Raw genomic sequence first — 20,187 nt, forward strand, 5'->3', positions numbered from 1 at the left:
TGGAAAATGACTGTGAACTGTACAAATGTGTTATATTGTAAAACTTTAAAAACTGGTGCACCCTACAAATTTGTCAAATATTGGAAATGGTTATGTATTCTACTTCTTGTTCATAGAAATGCACTATAATAACCACTTCTTCTATGGCAAGTAAGCAGCCCAGTCCCTGGTATGTAAGCAACGCCTGGAGCTGCACATTCTGGGAAACAACTGATCTGAGGGGGTCCCGACAGCCCAACTGATCTAAAATTGATGGCCTATGTTTGGGTGGAAAGCTCTTTTAATATTAGTGCCAACTTTCTCCTTATTAGTCAGAGGACACCTGTGCCACCAACATGCTCTTTCTTCTTACTTAGGGCAGGTGGATCCAGGTTGGGTAGGCTGACCCACCCACTTGAGGGCTCAGGAAGCCCGGGTGTGAGAGACCTTCATCCAGCAGGAGAACTTTCTCTATCAATTTCAATAGGACTGATAGACCAAAGGTTGTCTCCCTAGCAATGACAATAAAGTAGGTAAAGCAGAGATCAGCACTGTGCCTGTACAGTTCCGTGTGCACAGTTCCGTGTGCATACATACTTCCATGTGCACTAGCGTACAGTCAGCAGAGTACAAATCCCTCCTGCCTCTACTGTACTGTCATTGCAATGAAGACCAAGGGCTCTGTTATATTGGTGCTGGCTGCAGGCCCCCTACTCCTCCAGACCTAGTCGCGGTTGCACCACCTATGACTGCAATCATTATATGCCTGTGAATGAGTCATTATATGAGAATTTACTTGTTATACCCTGATATGTATAGGAAAATCAAACGTAAATAAAATATTTTTGGAGTATTTAAAGTGACCTTCATGTACCTACAGTACCTACATGTGGTGCTTACCTCCTAAGTGTTGGTTCCTTGGATTCATTCAGCTCAGCTCCATTAGGGCGGAGATGTGACACACCCCAGCAGTCTGAATGATAACACAAGGGGCGCCTCTGACTTTTTGTCAATACTGGAGATTTTGAAGCTAAGAGAAAATAGAGTAAAAAGATGAAAATGAAAGATCTGATACAATCCATACAAATAATACATTGTATCAATACTACAGAGTGTACCCCAAATGATGAACAGAATTCAATGCTGTTATGAAGTATTGCTCTTTAGGCAGCGTCCCCTACATCCTGGCAGGCCTGGGACAAGGTGTTTTGGTTTCTCTAGGCAGATAAGTAAATTGTGTCTCCTCGTTCCACCATAGAATTATTTCAGAATGGTAGTGATTGTGGTCAAGAGAAAATATATATATGTATATATTTTTTATGTAGATTGTGAGCCCCATATGTTTTTTGCAGAATGGGAGGAAATCCACACAAACATGGGGAGAACATACAAACTCCTTGCAGGTGTTGTTCCTGGCAGGATATGAACCCAGCACTACAGCATTGCAGGGCTGTAGTGTTAACCACTGAGCCACCGTGTTGCCTCAAGAAGAAATATTTCTGACTTAAGTACCTGGCTCTCCTTCATGGGCTCTTTGGTCCTCTTCCGGCCTCCTGGGTGACTTCAGCAGTCGCAGGAGACCTCTGCGCTCTGCTTGGGCCTCAGTAGTCACTTCCCCGCTCTAGTACTGTCCACAACTGGGCCACAAGTAGGCTGGCAGGAGCTGAAAATCCAAGGACAGATGTGCAGTCACTAACACAGACAGGGACAGGTGTACACTAAAAACAATAAAACACATATACAGCAGATACACAAACATACAGTAGATGGACGCCAGATTTGTTTACTATTGCCTGCTGACTAGAGGTGTCACTAGACGCTACTGGTCCCCATACACGATTTAAAGCAGACCCCCCCACTTACCATATGCTATCTGTAATATAGGTGTAATAATTTATTGTGCTGTGATTGGTTGATATGGGCAACTAATACAGTTTAAGGATGCATGGTAGTACAGCGTTCACGTGACTGTTAAAGTTGCTAGGTCCTAGAAAATCAGTTCATCATGTTCAAGACGCTGTATTCCTCCTGAAACTGGGGCTAAATGTATCAGTCCCAGTTACAAGGGAAATCAGCCTCCCTCACCAGAAAAATAGTGTTCAGATGTCCCCAAAGGTCTATTATGTCATTATGGGGATACAATGTAAAAAACAAAACAACTAATAACGAAAGAAAGAAATAGAGTAGTCAAAATAAAAATTAAAGTACGATAAAAAAAAATATGTCAATACCACACCTTCATCATAGGTTCTAGCCCCACTCCCGATGACATGATACAAAATAAAAATTACAGTAATGAAGAGGATAAACTATTTTAAAAAGATTTGTGCTATTTTGTTTATACTTTCCCAGATATTAAAAAAAAACAACAACATAAAATTAAAAAAAAACAACATTAAAATAAAGCCCTAGGTGTCCTTGAAAAAAGACACAAAAATTAGTTGAATAACCTAAATTATAAAAACGTTATAGCCCTCAAATCTATACATATGAAAAAACCTGAAAATAAAGCCCTGCATGTCCGACTTTGTGTCCAGCCAAAAAAAAAACTGTTTCCCCGCGGAGAGGTTGCAGGCGGACGCCGGCGGTTTGCTTTTAAAATCCATTCATATGAATGGGTTTTAAAATTGACGCTGGGAAGCCATCCCCTATGCAGTTTCTCCGGGGCTGGGGACAGAAACCTGGCGGAATGACACAGGGCAGATACGGACAGGGCAGATACCCATCATACAGAACTAGAGGAACGGTACTGTACATTGTCCATATACACAAATAAGAGCAGATACTGAAGATTGCACCCAGCATACAGGACAGGAGAAGGGATACTGTATGCTATCCATATATATGAATGTATGTACGTGAATGCATGTACTAATGAATGGAACTTTGCATTAAGGGGCTAGATTTACTTAATTAAATTAAATTAAGACATAATTTATTTTCCAGCCTTTCTGAAAGCAGTTATGATAAGGATATTGCGCATAAAGATTCATATTCCAATCAGTATGACAATTCAAGACAATGAAAAAGTGGTAACTGCTCTATTTTCTAGGGAGCCCTTAAGATAAGGATTTCTAGGAGGAACTTTAATTACTGTGGACACATATAGATGACTATAGTATCTACTGTGCGCTTTCACTACCCTATACCTTCAGTTGGAAATTTAAAAAATTGTGTAAAATAGTAGTTGGGGGACTTTACTTGTTGCCCAGTGCCCCATCTTCCACAAAAAAAATAATACTGGTCTCCTGTAGTAACCTTTTTCCCTACATAGACCCCAGAAGAACGCCATAAAAAGATTTAAAAGAGCCAATAATCACCTCACTACCTTTCAGGTCACTTTATGTGATTCAGTGTGATAAAGGCTATCGGCCTCCTCCATCCTGCAGATCAGTGATATCATCTTGCCACTTGTGTTGCGTTTTCTCTTTTTCTAGACTACAGGTGTAAAGTGGCCATCGGCTCCTGTACCCCTTTACAGCAGTTTACTGTATAGGTGTATCAGGCAAAAAAATAGAGGGCTATCACTGTGACTGATGGTTTACAAGTCTTGGAGATGTCATTGGATCAGATTCTGTGACCATCAGAGGATCCTCATGTGGGCCAGTCCAAACCTGCTGTGGCCCCATATTACCAAGATCCTATTTTATAAGAAGTATATAATTGTAGCACACTTAACGCAAACTTCTGCAATTGGTTAAACTGAAAACAAATAAAAGTCATGGTAAAAAATATTTTTCAATAACTTTTTGTTGGTTATTGGTGTCTTCTGTGATACAATATCCCTGAGAAGTAACAAAGACATCATCATTAGAGATGAGTGAGTAGTACTCAATCGAGTTGGTATTCGATCGAATACTACGGTATTCGAAATACTCGTACTCAATCGAGTACCACTCACTATTCGAATGTAAAAGTTCGATGCAGAACCAGCATTGATTGGCCGAATGCTATACAGTCGGCCAATCAACGCTGGTTCTTCTCCTACCTTTAGAAGTCTTCTTGTGCAGCTTCCCCGCGGCGTCTTCCGGCTCTTCATTCACTCTGCCAGGCATCGGGCCTGGGCAGAGCCGACTGCGCATGTCCGCTTGTACTGCGGGCATGCGCAGTCGGCTCTGCCCAGGCCCGATGCCTGGCAGAGTGAATTCAGAGCCGGAAGACGCCGCGGGGACGCTGCAAGGAGAAGACTGCTTGGAGGATCCAGCCCGACCCTCACTCGTGGACTTGGTAAGTATAATTTGATCGAACGTTGCCTACCCCTGAAACGAGCATTTTCCCCCCATAGACTATAATAGGGTTCGATATTCAATTTGAATAGTCGAATATTGAGGGGCTACTCGAAATGAATATTGAACCTCGAACATTTTACTGTTCGCTCATCTCTAATCATCATCAAACCAACCGACAAAGATGATGCAATAGTCATGATGAACACATCAGACTACATACATGAAGCACATAGACAATTGACTGACACACACTATTACTTCAAATTGGATTCAGACCCTACAGTGGAATACTCCAGAGAACTAAAAAAATCTGATTTCCGGCCTATCTGATGGATCCAAAAGCCTAAGTGGCCTCATACCAGCAAGTCCAAGGACGGGGACTTTCTATATGCTCCCCAAATTACACAAACCTGGGAATCCAGGGAGACCAATTATTTCATTTTTTTTTTTTTTTTTTTTTTAATGTAGATTGTGAGCCCCACATAGAGCTCACAATGTACATTTTTCCCTATCAGTATGTCTTTGGAATATGGGATGGAAATCCAAGCAAACACGGGGAGAACATACAAACTCCTTGCAGATGGGTTTTTTGCCCTTGGTGGGATTTGAACCAAGGACTCCAGCACTGCAAGGCTGCAGTGCTAACCACTGAGCCACCGTGTGGCCCCTCGGGAGACCAATTATTTCATGTGTAGGCACCCTAACTGAACAAATTTATGAATGGGTGGAGGGCATCCTCAAACCCTTAGTGAAGGATACAGCCAGCTACCTTCAGGATACAACAGACCTATTGAACAAACTATCTACTATAGGTCCTCTCCCAGAGGGAACCATCCTGGCCACCATGGATGTAGAATTCTTGTACTTCAACATCCCACACCAGGACGGTGTAAATGCCTGCCAGGTATTCATGGAAAAGCAAGGCATGAACGCTGAAGCTGTGGTGAAACCCACAAAATTCATCCTCACCCATAATTACTTTTCCTTTTGTGACTGCATCTATTTACAGCAGACCGGCACCGCAATGGGGAGCAAAATGGCGCAACAGTATGCTAATCTTTTCATGGCCAAGTTTGAGAGTGACTTCCTATCCACCTGCACCACCAGGCCTCTGGCCTACTATCACTTCATTGACGATATCCTAATCCTTTGGACTGGGTCTGAACAACAGCTGAAAACCTTCCATGAAAAATTCAACAAGTTCCATGCCACCATCAACCTGACGCTCAATCACTCCTTCTCTGAAATAAACTTCCTGGACACAGTCATCAAGATACAGAACAACCAAGTTCAGACATCGCTGTATCGGAAGCCAATTGACCCCCCAACCTACCTAAGATGGGATAGCTTTCATCCCAAACACATTAAGAACTCCATTGTCTATAGCCAGGCTATCAGATACCATCACATATGTTCAGACCCTGTAGATATGCACAAACACCTGGGGATATCAAAAACACATTCTTAACGCAGGGTTACCATCCAAGAACAGTTGAAAACCAAATAGCCAGGCCACCAGAATCCCAAGATCGGATTTATTAAAATACAATACCAAACAGGAAAACAATCAGGTGCCCCCGGTCATCACGTACAACCTACACCTGAAGGTGCTGAGAGGAATCACACGCAAATTACATCCACTACTGCAAAAAGACGACCACCTAAATCCATATTTCCAGATCTCCTTCTCCTATGCTATAGACAGCCACCAAATCTCAGGAATATGGTGAATAGCAGCTCACTGTCACCTCCAACTAACACAGGAACATTTCCGTGCGGACAGAAAAAGTGCAAGACCTGCCCGCACATACTGACCACAGATAAAATAAAGATCCCCAACTCTAATCAGGACTACAAGATCCCAGGTACGTTCACCTGCAGCACACCTAATGTGGTGTATTTAATATTATGTACCAAGTGTCCCACTGGGGGTCTGCATGTAGGGGCGACAGGCCAGACACTCAGGAGGAGGATGAACTCGCACCGTCACACAATTTCAGAGCAAAGAATGGACCTCCCTGTGCCAAAACACTTCTGCAATCAAGATCATAATATCATCAATGACGTGAAGATCCTGGTTCTAAGAGGAAATTTTAAAAGCATAAAAGATCGGCGTGTGTGTGAATATAAGCTAATGATGACCTTTGACACACTCCAAGGGGGGGTTAAACCAGTCACACGGTTTTATGCCGTTTTACAACAACTAGACACCACGCCACTGATCAAGGGAATCATAAAACTCGGAGAACCTTCCTGTGAACTGACATTTTTTTTGGACTTATGTGTTTATTTGCTTATACTGTTTTCCGTCATTTGTGCATCAAACGCTCTATCCCTGTATAAATGTGCTTACCTTCAGATATTGTGTTATACCAGCCTGATGTAGGAACCGAGTTGTTCCGAAAGCTCACAATATGTCATCATTTTTTGTTAGCCATTAAAAAGGTATCAACCACTGAGGACTCTCAATCTTTACATACAATATCATACTTAGCAATATATTTGATTGCAGAAGTTTGGGTTAACGCCGCCACATCTGTAACAGTGACCTCATCTGGTAATTTTAGCATTATTTTTATGGGACTAGTACTATACATTACTGTGTTAGTAAGGTGAAAAATATATGTCATACTCACACTATGACTAGAGTCATTCACAGCCATGCGCCATGCTGACTATTCTAGCACGTCAATGTAAAAAGACCTCTCAAAAGGAGCGTCCACAATGAGTCAGTGTCAATAATTAAACCTGGTCATATAGGAATGTCACAGAACTGTAGATTACAACCATGCAATAAATATTCATGCAGATTTATTACACTCACTAAGAATGTAAATTCTTAATAGAAGTCACACTATGGCTTGAATGGATTTATACTTGGAGCTTAGGTGTAAAAGCTAACTTTACCTCTTTTTTTCTTGTATGTGATACTTTAATGTTCTCATCTGAATATACACTACTAGTTGTGACCTATTGCAGTGAACATCAGATAAGTCTGGACTTATAATTCACACTCAACTCCTTCAAGTAGAATCCCTCATCGTAGACCGCAATCCGATATCTGAAGAAGACAAGCAGTGTTTTCCACTATGCAACCCTCTCAATTCTGTGGGGGTCCAGAGGTCAGGGGGACCCCTTCAGACCACATACTTGCCAAGAGTCACAAATTTGCCAGGGCTGCCCCAAATGTTTAAGTTCATAAGAGCAAATATTTATTCAAAGACGCAAAACACAGACCAGCAGTGGCCCAGTGGTCAGCACTGTTGCCTTGCAGCGTTGGAGTCCTGGGTTTGACTTTCGCCAAGGACAACAGCTGTGTGGAGTTTTTATGTTCTCCCTGTGGTTGCATTTTCTCTCACGCTCCAAAAACATACTTATAGAGAATTTAGCCCTACATGGGACAGTGTTTGACGGAAACATCTGCAAAAGTGCTGTGGAATATGTTATGAGATATAAGTGTAATAGTAAATAGGTAGTGGCTGATATTAATACTCACTGCTCTGTGATTCTGGCTCCTATTCAACTCAACATGATTGTCAAAATGTAATATCCTGAAGCCACTTCATGATGGTAGTGCCAGAGCCTTATATCATAGACTAATGTTCCTAAGACCTGACCAGAAGGGGCAATGAAATGCAACTACAAACAGCTTTTTCTCTCTTGGGGGCCTGCCATGTTGTCTTTTGCATAGACAGAACTAACTACTGGTTCCCATTGAGGTTAAAGCAGGACACTGTCATCATCTTACTTTAGGGTAAGCCCTCTGGACAGCAATGATATATGGTTTTTCTTGAAAAAATATAATTAAATCAGCTTTCAATAGGTTATGGTTCGCTACCTATCATTGAAAATCAAGAGCCAAGAAGTTTCGGTGCAGTGGTTAACACTATTACCTTCCACCATTGGGGTCCTGGGTTTAAATCTGAGCAAGGAGCATCTGCTATGAGTTCTTATGTTCTCCATATACTTGTATTGGTTTCTTCTAAAGAGACCACAGAGTATAATACTTTATTGCAATGCATGTCATGGTGGCCATTTTAGTTAGTCCAAGACGAATCCCCAATTGTACAAAAACTTTGGAAAAATCATGTTGAACCTGATGTGTAATGAAGTGGTTTGCCCATCTCTAGTTACTAGTAGATGAGAATGGATCTGTGAAATTTCTCTCCATAAAAGACAATGGAGACTGGAATGCTTTACTGCAAATTCAGATTTCAAAGATGTGAATGAGAACTGAGACACGATTTTCACAAATTTCTTTCAGAAATTTGTCGTTATATTATGAGCTAGGCTTACCTTATAGAATCATGAAGACTCCTTTCTGATAAAAAATGGTATCAGTTTTCCACAAATGGATGTAAAAGAATTTGGTATATAATACTACATGCAAATGAAGATATGTGAGGTCATGATGTACGTCATGCCTTCCACCATTAAATAGGAAACAGCATTGGCATTAGTGCATTGGCATTAGTCGCATGCAAGATGCCACGATGTCCAATTTCGAGAAAAAAGGGGTAATTGTCGGGGACCACAGAAATGGTCGATCCTTAAGGGACATAGCAAGCAAACTGAATTACCCAAAATCAACAGTGGCCTATGTGATTACGAAGTGGAAGGTGAACGGTGATTGTTGGAACATGCCCCAAGTTGGCAGACCCCCAAAACTGGGAGATAGAGACCGACGAGTGCTGGCCAGAGAAATCGCACCCAACCGATGGCTCACGTACACCAGGAGTTTCAACAGGCATCCAGGAGTATTGTGTCGATCAATACCATCTGTAAGGAAGCATCTGCTGGGGTCTACCAACTATTCAATATGAAGAAATGTTGTTTTCCTATTCTACCACAGGTGTCCAAATACTTATTGGTAGACAATGTAGTCTTCACTGTGATACTATCAGGTCCTTGATCCTACAGATCTCTGCAATAAACTGCCCATATACAGGTCCTTAAGTGGGTTATGCAGCCAATGTGATGACTAGTCTTTCCCAGTCAGTATTTGCCCCCATGCAAGAATATTTTTGACCTCCTAATATTATTGTATACCGGATTTCCCAAAAATTGTAGGCCATTGTATTTCAGATGATCAGAGTTGATATTATTTTTTTATTATCTTGTATTATCTTATGAGTCTCTTGTACCAATAGTAATATAATTAGTAATTGGGTACATAGAAACAAAAAAGTGACCTATATGACAATACATGTAGTTAAACTTCTGTCTATAAAGGTGAAGAGTTAACATTTTGGCTTCTCATTATGAGGTCATATCCAGTAACGTAAAGTTCAAAGGAATTTGTAGCTCGCAAGACAATAAAGTAAGTAGTCATCAGTTATGTTCTCATAGTCCTTGTACACAAGATGGTGGACATACTGTGATATGTTGTGACAAGGTATGCTGCTTGTTGAATGATCAATTGAATTCTGTAAAATGTGCTGATCTTCAATTTTCATTTACATGAAATGCTATAGGGGATGTTTGAGCTGATAACAATCTTAGAACATAAAAGCCTTTCAGAAATATCTGCAGAACTCTATGTGTATTCAGCATGGATGCATACAAATGGCCTGCTAAGCTACGTGCCTTAAAGGGAGTCTGTCGGGTCTAAAATGCTTCCTAAATTAATAATAGTGACATACAGGGCCCTTTAATAAAAGCAGAAATATACCCATGTAGCAATGCAGATAATCATCTTTTTATGCATAAGTCTATATTCACATCCATGCCAGGGTCTCTGTTGGAAACTCCCAGTGTCTAACTCAAAAACTCCTAAGGATGGGTCATCAGTGTTAATGGCCTGAAACTCTTTATTCCCCCCCACCCCTTAATTCCAGGTTAGGGCTCATTCACATCTGCGCCCGGTCTCCGTTCTGCAGGTTTCCGTTTCCTGCACAAAACAAAGGCAGGAGACGGAAACCTGCAGGACTCTTTCATACCCATTCATTTGAATGGGGTTGAAAGATGTCTGGCCGTGAGCGTTTTATGCTCTCTGCTGCGAAACCGTTTTTTTTTTTAATCGGACACAGAGTCGGACATGCAGTACTCTGTGTCCGATTTTAAAAAACCGGTTTCATGGTGGGGCGCATAAAACGCTCATCGCCGCTCACGGCCGGACCCGGTCTGACAGCTTTCCGTCTTCTGCATGCAGAAGACGGAAAGCTGAGAACGGAGATCGAACGCTGGTGTGAACCTAGCATTAAGCACATAGTTGACACTTGGTTACTTGGGTTCCAGAAAGCAGGATGTCCAGCTTATTATCAGGAGACTCTTCTAGCAGTAAAGAGTTATCAAAATGTATACCTTATAGTTAGGGGGGCTTTTCCCCATAGGAATTTGACGTTTTGTCACACAGAAAATTTCTGCTTCAGGAATTTGAAGCAGTTTTTTTTCTGTTTGTCAAAAAATGATAGGGATTTTGATGCTGAATTTGAAGCAGAATTTGGAGACGAGTGGAACTCTATTTTACCTTTATTGGCAGAGCCGAATTCCAAATGCTGTGAGTGGATTTTGACAAATTTCTTGTCTAATTCCACATCCAATTCCACACCGAAAAGGTGTATTTTCCGCATACCATTCAATTCAATGTGAGTTCTCAGGCAGAATCCGCCTGGAGAACGAGCAGGATTTTAATTTTTTCCTCTAGCTAAAAAATCAGGTACTGCCTGCCATTGAAATGAATGAGAGATACGTTACAGGTATAGTATGAGGTGGATTCCGCCTCAAATTCAGTGTCAAATTCCTTTGCTTGAACATCCCCTTGTTGATTGTTAATATTGCAAAAATTGAGAAGTGTTTGAAATTCCCAATAACTTCAGTTGATATCAGCCACGCACATATGGTTAACAGTTTATGGGGACCTTAAAGTATAGGTAATAAATCAATGTATAATAAGGGGAATGGGAGATATGGAAACAAGTACAAGTCACTCTCAAAGACTATTATACTACATAGCAAGATGGCACTGGAGGCTGGAATGGAGACTTTTCTATTTAACAATGAGTCCTGCTTCTGTATCATATGCAATGATAGCCAGAGATTTGTCCGAAGACCACGTGCACAACGCCTTGAAATGACCTTCACAAGACAATAATCTAGTCATCATTTCAGGTACACTAACAGCTCGGCATTACATTGATTGGACATGGAGCCAGTGGTACAACCATATATCCAAAGCAACTCAGGAGCGGTTTTTCAATGGGACAGTGCCAGGACACATGTTGCTCAATTTACTGTAACCAGCCTGCATTTGCATATCATTAGCTTGCCTAATGAGTCTGAGATTTTGTTAATTTCAAGACTTTATCTTTTTGGTGTTTCAATGTTTTTAATGTGTCAATAAGTCATCAGCATCTGAATTGTTGGGGCCTGAGAGCTGGCACCCATGCTGAACAGCTGATTAAAGTGGTCATGGCGTTCTAAACCCCTTGTATGGTTTAGCCCAGCAAAGCACTATTCAATTGTTAGTGGTCAGTGCAGCAAACAATGAAGGAGACATAGCATTTACGCTAGACCTGGGCCCCTTCATTAAGATGATCAACTGGGGCACTAAGAGTCAGACCTCCTCTGATTGTATATTGATGACCCATTCCAATATTGTAGACGTAGAAAATCCTTTTAAATTTGGAAGTTGTGGGTGTGGAATGTTATATTAGCTGTTTATACTGAAACATGTAGATATGTGATGTGTCAATGTTAATATTCACTTAGTTATTTTATAACGGTTTAGTTATTGTACTGTGTTTGTCACTATTGTAAAGATTCTTCACCTAAATGGTATGTCGATTTCAAGATAATTGTATTATATTAAATTGTGACAACAACGGTTTGTCACTCAGTCATACATTTGGGGTGTGTCAAAGTATACCATCCTAATGAATAACCGCCCTTCCATCAATGACTCTTCGTCTATATTGCACCCTTTACAGTTTCATAACAATAACATTCAGTTTACAACATCTTTGAAGCTTTATAAAAGCTTCTCCAACAACAAAGATCAAGTAAACGACTTAGCTCAAGCTATAGCATAACTTGTGGCTCCATCCATAGTAGATCTCATTCTATCTCCAACATGACCCAAAGCACCAAGCAGGTTAAATCTGGATCAATCCAAGGAAGCTGCCAAACAACAACTCAAAATGCACCTGTCCATCAAACAACGTCCGCTAATTCCCACCAGGGGACAAGCCATCAGATACGCCACAGAAGACATTTCAGAGCTCCCAGTGTCCATGGAGGATCAGGTGGAAAAGGTATTAGCATCTCCAATCACTTCTCTCAAGGCTGGAACACTGGAATTGCACATAATAGCCATGGAAATCATTTTGCTAGTCATGGAGTTCACAATATATTAAGGTATGATGGTCTCTTATGTTGTAATGAGAAAGAAATCATGCAGCAGCTAAACAACCGGTTGGCTTCATATATGGAAAAGGTATGTTCCTTGGAGCAAGAGAATAGTCAACTGGAGAGGAACATTCGGGAATGGTATGAGAAGAACCAGCCTGATGGTCTGCCTGACTGCAGCAATTACTTGAGGACCATTCAGGAGCTCCAAAACCAGGTAATTTTACAAATTACACCCTCATGGCCTTTATTTTTAGTTGCTAATATAACGTCAACATATTCCACAGCACTGTAATGCTGTGACGAGGTGGGGTCTAAGATCGGACCTCAATGGAGACTGCTGTGGTCCGATCTTAGACTCTGTCTCCTCACAGACAAGCCTCCGGCAGAACCAGCGTTTATTGGCCGAATGCTGTACACTGTATAGCATTTGGCCAATCAACGCTGCTCAATGCATTCCTATGAGAAAAAGTCAGCTCTCGCATAATTGCAAGCTGCCAGCTCTGCCGACTAGCAAGGACGAGCCTGCTGCAGAACCTGCTGCAGGACGAGTAAGGGTCGGTTCACATTAGCGCTTGCCTCCCATCCGGAAGGATTCCGCATGAAGACCCCTCCGAACGGAATATCAGCACAACTGCAAGCACTGTGCAGTTAAAGCGCACAAACCCCATAGACTATAATGGGGTCCGTGTGCTTGCTGCGCACTGCCTGCATGAATCATATTATAGTCTATGGGGTCCGTGCGCTTTAACTACAAGCGCTCCTCCTAAACACTCTCCTCCTACTACTCATGGACTTGGTGACCCTCCTTAGTCGAATAGTGGTTTCCCCAGAAACAAGCATTTTTTCCCATAGACTATAATGGGATTTGCTATTCGATTGAGTAATCGAATATTGAGGCTCTACTCGAAATGAATATCGAATCTCGAATATTTCACTACTCGCTCATCTCTAGTTACGGTACATTGGTAAATATCTGATTTTGATCCATAGTTTTTAGGATTTCTGTTTACCAAAATGTATTATAGTACCATGCCTACTGATCAGATTGCTGAAACAGGTAGAGACTAGAGATGAGCGAACAGTAAAATGTTCGAGGTTCGTAATTCATTTCGAGTAGCCCCTCAATATTCGACTACTCGAATTGAATATTGAACCCTATTATAGTCTATGGGGGGGAAAATGCTCGTTTCAGGGGTAGGCAACGTTCGATCAAATTATACTTACCAAGTCCACGAGTGAGGGTCGGGCTGGATCCTCCGAGAAGTCTTCTCCTTGCAGCGTCCCCACAGCATCGTCCGGCTCTGATTTCACTCTGCCAGGCATCGGGCCTGGGCAGAGCCGACTGCGCATGCCCGCACTACAAGCGGACATGTGCAGTCGGCTCTGCCCATGCCCGATGCCTGGTAGAGTGAATTCAGAGGCGGAAGACGCCGCGGGGAAGCTGCACGGAGAAGACCTCTAAAGGTAGGAGAAGATCCAGCATTGATTGGCCAACTGTATAGCATTCGGCCAATCAGTGCTGGTTCTGCATCGAACTTTTACATTCGAATAGCGAGTGGTACTCGATCGAGTACGAGTATTTCGAATAACGTAGTATTCGATCGAATACCTACTCAATCGAGTACTACTCGCTCATCTCTAGTAGAGACATTATTTGGATATATAGGTTCAATACAATGAAGTCAGCCATGTGGTTCTTCTGCAGGTTTATTGAGGGCTGGCCATATAAAGTTTCATATAATATTTATCCACAGTCAGAAATGTTTTAAAGGGAACCTGTGACATAGAAAATACTATTTAGTCTGTAGAAAACATGTTATACACCAGAAATAGCCAACTGATACATACGTTTTTGGGAAAAGCCTCAGTATAATCTGTCATTTGTCCATTGACATCTCTGCTCTTTCTGTGTTGAGAAATAATGAAGGTGGTCCTATAAGTGATTGACTGCCTCCCCCTATAACTGTGTATACAGAGAAAGGACCGCCTCCTTTATAGGACTGCCTCATTGATAGGACCGCCTCCTTAACTTCTCAACAAAGAAAGAGCAGAGATTTCAATAGATATATGGCAGGTTATACCAAATATTTTTACACAATGCTATATATCAGTCTGCTCTGCTCCTTCTGTTCTATAACATGCCACCTGGAGATAAGATTGCATTTTCTATGTGGCAGGTTCCCTTTACATAACAAACAGGGGGTCCTTACCTTCTGAATCTAGTGTACGGCTGACGTCAGTAATGGCAATAGGTAATGACCCCTTGGTTTTTTATTGTAACACATTGCCTATGACTGATTTCTTCCTAAAACTGGACAACTCCTTCATTCCCTTATAGCAATACACCATGTAAAATATAGATTCATATAACTCTAACTGTATTGTTTCATAGATTCCTGCTGCCTATGTGGAAAATACCAAAGTGTTTTTGGACTTGGATAATGCCAAAATGGCTGCTGATGACTTTAAGAACAAGTAAGTTAAAGATGAGACGTCATGAAACCTGACATGTTGAACATAGTGTCTTTACTGTGGGTAACATTTTATAGAGCACATTATACAGAATATTTACTGAACATATTAATATCTAATTCATTTAGGAAATTCAGTATATTTTGCCTTTTGTTCATTTATTCTATAGCCTATATAGTGACTGCTATCTATGTGTGCACGCTTGTATAAGAAAGTAAAAGAGACTGAGCCCAGGATACACGTACAACATGGCAGGTTCTGTTCAATAATTTGTGACATTGATCATAATTGAATGACGTCTTTCTCTATCATTTCAGGCTCCAGCTGGAAATGAGTCTGAGGACAAACATCGAGTCTGATATTAATGGTCTCCAAAGAGTATTAGAAAGACTTAACATGGAGATATGTTCCTTACAGACAACTGTTCAGGACCTTCAGGATGAGCTTCAAGAATTGAAGAAAGGACATCAGGAGGTATCGTGTGGAGTAGTAGGAACTATGGGCGTCAGTTTGAGGATTTTGGAATCTGATGTCTATGGTGGCTGGTCATCTCTTCTTAGAGGAAGATAAGATTAATAGGGTGGCAGCTTCTGAGTACATTTCTAGGTTATTTTCAGTAAGTTTTATAGCTCCAGACTGATATTCTTATTATTATTATTGTTACAGGAGGTGAACTGTCTACGTACACAGCTCGGTGCCAGGGTCAGTGTTGAAGTGGATGCTGCCCCATGTGTGGATCTAAATAGCGTGTTGTCAAAGATCCGACAACAGTATGAAAATCTGATGGAAAGAAATCTACGAGAGGTTGAAGAAATCTTCCTTGCAAGGGTAAAAAGTCAAGTTGATATGTTTTATGTCCATCTGGTTTACTAGCTTTTCGTATATAACCATTCAGTACAAACTGTAAGGGGGCATTACACGGAGTTTTGTGGCACTGATTTTGCCACAATAATTCGAGTAAAGAATCAGTGCCGAAAAAAAGACTCCCATTGACTTCAATGGGTTCCATTCTACGCGCGTAAAATGGAACCCATTGAAGTCAATGGGAGTCTTTTTTTCACCGCTGATTCTTTACTCGAGTTATTGTGGCAAAATTAGCGCCACAAAACTCTGTGTGAATGCCCCCTAACGGAAATGACTTCTAGATAAAAAGCTGCTGGGCTTGTGCTTTGCATGATTTCTGGGGCAGAATATGAGTAAGGATCCATTTACACTGGTCGATCCTAGTCAGGATCAGCATCGATCAATGAGACAGATGTCAATTGGCAATTCTTCGCATAAGCTTATTTACACAGGACAATGCAAAATGAATGGGGTCACTGATGAGAAAAGGCAATGTGCATCCCATAATTATAAACCAGAAGCACATTGCCCTGGGCAAACAAGGATGTGCTGCCAATAAACTGTGAGGCCAAATGAGGAAGGAGTGCTTGCAATAGCCATAGTTCTCCCACTGTTCATTTTGTAATAACCTTTATAAATCGGCCAATGCAAACATGGTGATTGTTATGTTTCTCAATGATCGATGTTCATCCTGACCGGGACTGACCGGTGTAAATGATCTTACCATGCAGCAATGTTGAAGTCATTGATCACAGTTGTGCCATAATGGAGCAGGGTTAAAAAGCAGTCCAAACAACAAGTCTTAACTATATCGATTTTAGATCTTGAATTTTTTTTAGTGACTATCTATTGTTAATTTTAGTCTTTGGTGCAGGGTCCTGAAGCCTTATGACAATGATTGGGAAAAGCTGATTTCTCCGACAACTGTCTCCTTTGTTATAGTGGATGAAGGACCTTGCGGCAGATTTTGCTTTGAGGTTCAGAAATGTATTGGCTTTGACTCTTCATTATTTGATACAGCATCTTCCATCTTATCTTTCTATGTTATTGCAGAGTGAAGAACTGAATCGAGAGGTTATTTCTGGGTCCGAGTTGCTGCAGTCAGTTGCTGGTAACCTCACTGAGTTAAAGCGCACCGTGCAGACTTTAGAAATAGAACTTCAAAGTCAACGAAGCATGGTATGATGTGAAGAAATGTATGTGTGTTCTCCCTGTCATGCTCAGAGCACAGCACACACATGCCGCAAATGTTGGACATGTCCCATACAAACACTACTCACACTGGACATATTTTACATGTGTCAGTCATATGCTGGACATATGCCACACATGCACTGATGAAACATAGAATATTTTCCAAGCATCCCACTTGCACATGCGATTCCACACACATACAACTTGTACATAAAACATGTCCTTCACATGATCCACACACGCTGGACACAAACTACACAAGTGCATAAGGGCTGACTTTTGCTACAATTATGCAGGATACAGAGATATTGCTGATGTCTTCTTAATTTTTATTTCCACCACAGTGGGGTGATAAATCCCACCAGATCCCGCTATCCCTTATGTGGCACCGACGGCCCTCTGTACTCCTCTTTGTAGGATGTATCTACTCCTTCACCATTTATGACTGGTAACCTGGCCATTTGCTGATTCCCTGAAAGTCAGACCCTTGATCTCTATATTTGCCATCACGTGCACCATTACTCCTGTGGTTGACTTACTAATACCATAAATGTTCAGTATGTTGACTGCCAGGATTTTCCATTTAGCTTATGTAAGACACCGACCTTGAAAGGATTTAAAGATATTAGTATTATTTGTATACTACTAGTATTATTAGTCTAAATGCTTGACATTTTTTCAGAACTCTGCCCTTGAGGAGTCACTCCTTGAGACTGAATCCAATTATGGCTCCCAAATTGGCCAGTTACAACGCCTGATCAATAACGTGGAGTCTGAATTGGGCCAGGTACGCTTTGATCTGGAGCAGCAAAATATTGAATACAAACTGCTTATGGACCAGAAGAACTACCTGGAAATGGAGATCGCCACATATAAACGTCTTATAGAGGGGCCTGACATGCAGCACATGAAAAGGTAATGGTTAGAAAAGACTTATGAAGTACATTGTACGTATGAAGCCATCTCTGCAATTTACTGACCACCACTGACCAAGGCTTTCCCTAGGCTTCGATTATCATGAAGCCCATTGTATACAGTATGTTATATTTCCAAACTTGAGGGGTGATCCATTTTGGACAATCATTTTCTTTTTCACAAGGATGACTTGATAATAAGCTTACCCTAAGTTTGCTAGAACTTAAGCAGGCCATTCATGTTAGATGTGCATTGTCCAAATCTGCTAAAGTCAATGGGATTGATTGACAATGTAATGCAAAGGTTCCCAAACTTTCTGAAGGTGGGACCTACTTTTGACAAGAATTTTGCTGGGGACCTTTTTCTACCATACTTAGTCAAATTTGGAAAATAAATGTGCCTATCTGTATTCTGCCTCTTATTCTGCTGTAATCTTAATTTTGTTGTGCTTTTTTTGCAGTTTATTCGGTCTTTGATTCTGTACTGCCATCAGGAATTTTGAGCCCCCACTTTTACACAATGTATCTTACAGTTTCCTGTCCTGTGACCCCCACACAGTATATATAATGTTCCCCAGTGATCCCTACACAATCTAAAATGCTCCACAGCTTCTCCACACAGTATAATGCTCCAAAGCAGCCTCACACAGTATAAAGCTCTACAGAGGCTCCAGAGGGTTTAAAGCTCCACAGTGGTACTACACATTATATAGCTCCACAGTGCTTCCACACTGTAAAATGCTTCACAATGGCCCCCATAGTATAATGATCCACAATGTCTCCATACAGCATAATGCTCAACAGTGTTTTCACACTGTATAAAGCTCCACACTGATTCCACACCATATAATATTCCACAATGTCTCCCACAGTATAATGCTCCTCAGTGGCTACCATACCATATAATTCTCCACAATGACTGTCACAGTATAATGCTCTACAGTGTTCCCATACCATATAATGTTCCACATTGTCTCCCACAGTATAATGCTCCATAGTGGCTGCCACAGTATAATGCTCCACAGTAGCCTTATACAGTAGACTGCAGCACACAGTATAATGCTCTACAGTAGCCCCCCACATTGTAATGCTCCACAGTGGCCCACGTAGTATAATGCCTCGGATTGCTTAATTAGTAGAGAGATCCCCCCCCCCCCAAGGTTTGGAGAATTATTGCACTCTGGGGTCTCAATTTATTACTAGCTTGATCCTAGACAGGCCATATTTTTGTATCTGATTTTAAATAATGTTTGTCTTTCTTTCTTTCTTTCTTTCTCTGTCTGCAGTGCTTCTATTCACCAATCTGAGAATGGTAAGATGACTGAAAATCACAAGTATATTAGTTAGTATGGAATAAATACTGGGCTGTATGGGATGACTACCATATTAGCACAGTTCAGACTGGTCTTTTATTTTGACTCCTGGAATAAAAAGTATTCCTCCCGAAAATCCGGTTTCATCTCATCTGAACTTCCATGGGTTTTAGATTAGGAGGCACTTTCTACATTTTTTATGTTAATCAAAATATGATGAAACTTTTTCCATGTGTGGCATCAGTTTCTTGTAAGTTGCCATAAATCTTGAGATTAATTCAGAGACATGTGGAATCCTGGAAATCACCTGAATACCAGTTTCTTCTAAATATCACATCAAGACTGACTTTTTATAGTACCATGCTTGTACGTATGTGCACATGATACATAACAAATGAAAGATACTTAGGTTATTGTCAATGTAATAGCCACAGCAAATGGAGGTGTCCTTAAAGTCTTGACTCTCCAATTTTTTGTTTCAGAGCAACATCAAAATTTCAAAGTTCATCAAACAACCACAAAGGTTTACCAGAATAAGTGTTAAACCCGACCATGGAGGCCACCACAACAACTCAAGTTTCTCCACTGTCCCAGCGTACAAGGAGGCCACATTAATAAAACTCACCAATAGGCCTTGCCTACTAGATGATTCCATTCATATTGCAAAATTGTGAGGGATTGTAACTAGAAATCATGGCGAATATCAATGTATGTCTATACTAGCTTGTCAATGAAACCCTTTTGTACATACAGTATAGTCAGATTCTCTTATTTCTCTGATATTATCTACTTTCTGCTGAACTTTTATTCTTCATTAAAATGATTTATTTATAAAGCAAAAATGTGTTGTTTGTTTCTAATAACCCTAATATAATAGTAGTCAACCGCTCCACT

General features: G+C 41.0%; 1 protein-coding gene across 1 annotated transcript; it reads left to right on the top strand.

Moving 5' to 3' along the window:
• The first annotated feature begins 12,279 nt into the window (after positions 1-12,279).
• On the top strand, positions 12,280-19,837 carry LOC142210044 (keratin, type I cytoskeletal 19-like). Its single transcript, XM_075279074.1, has 8 exons — positions 12,280-12,771; positions 14,950-15,032; positions 15,347-15,503; positions 15,696-15,857; positions 16,926-17,051; positions 17,749-17,981; positions 19,267-19,292; positions 19,776-19,837. Exons 1-8 carry the CDS (start codon positions 12,280-12,282, stop codon positions 19,835-19,837), a joined length of 1,341 nt encoding a protein of 446 aa, XP_075135175.1.
• Positions 19,838-20,187: the final 350 nt, after the last annotated feature.

Source organism: Leptodactylus fuscus, chromosome 6 (genome assembly GCF_031893055.1).
Source record: "Leptodactylus fuscus isolate aLepFus1 chromosome 6, aLepFus1.hap2, whole genome shotgun sequence".
NCBI classification, from domain to species: Eukaryota; Metazoa; Chordata; class Amphibia; order Anura; family Leptodactylidae; genus Leptodactylus; species Leptodactylus fuscus.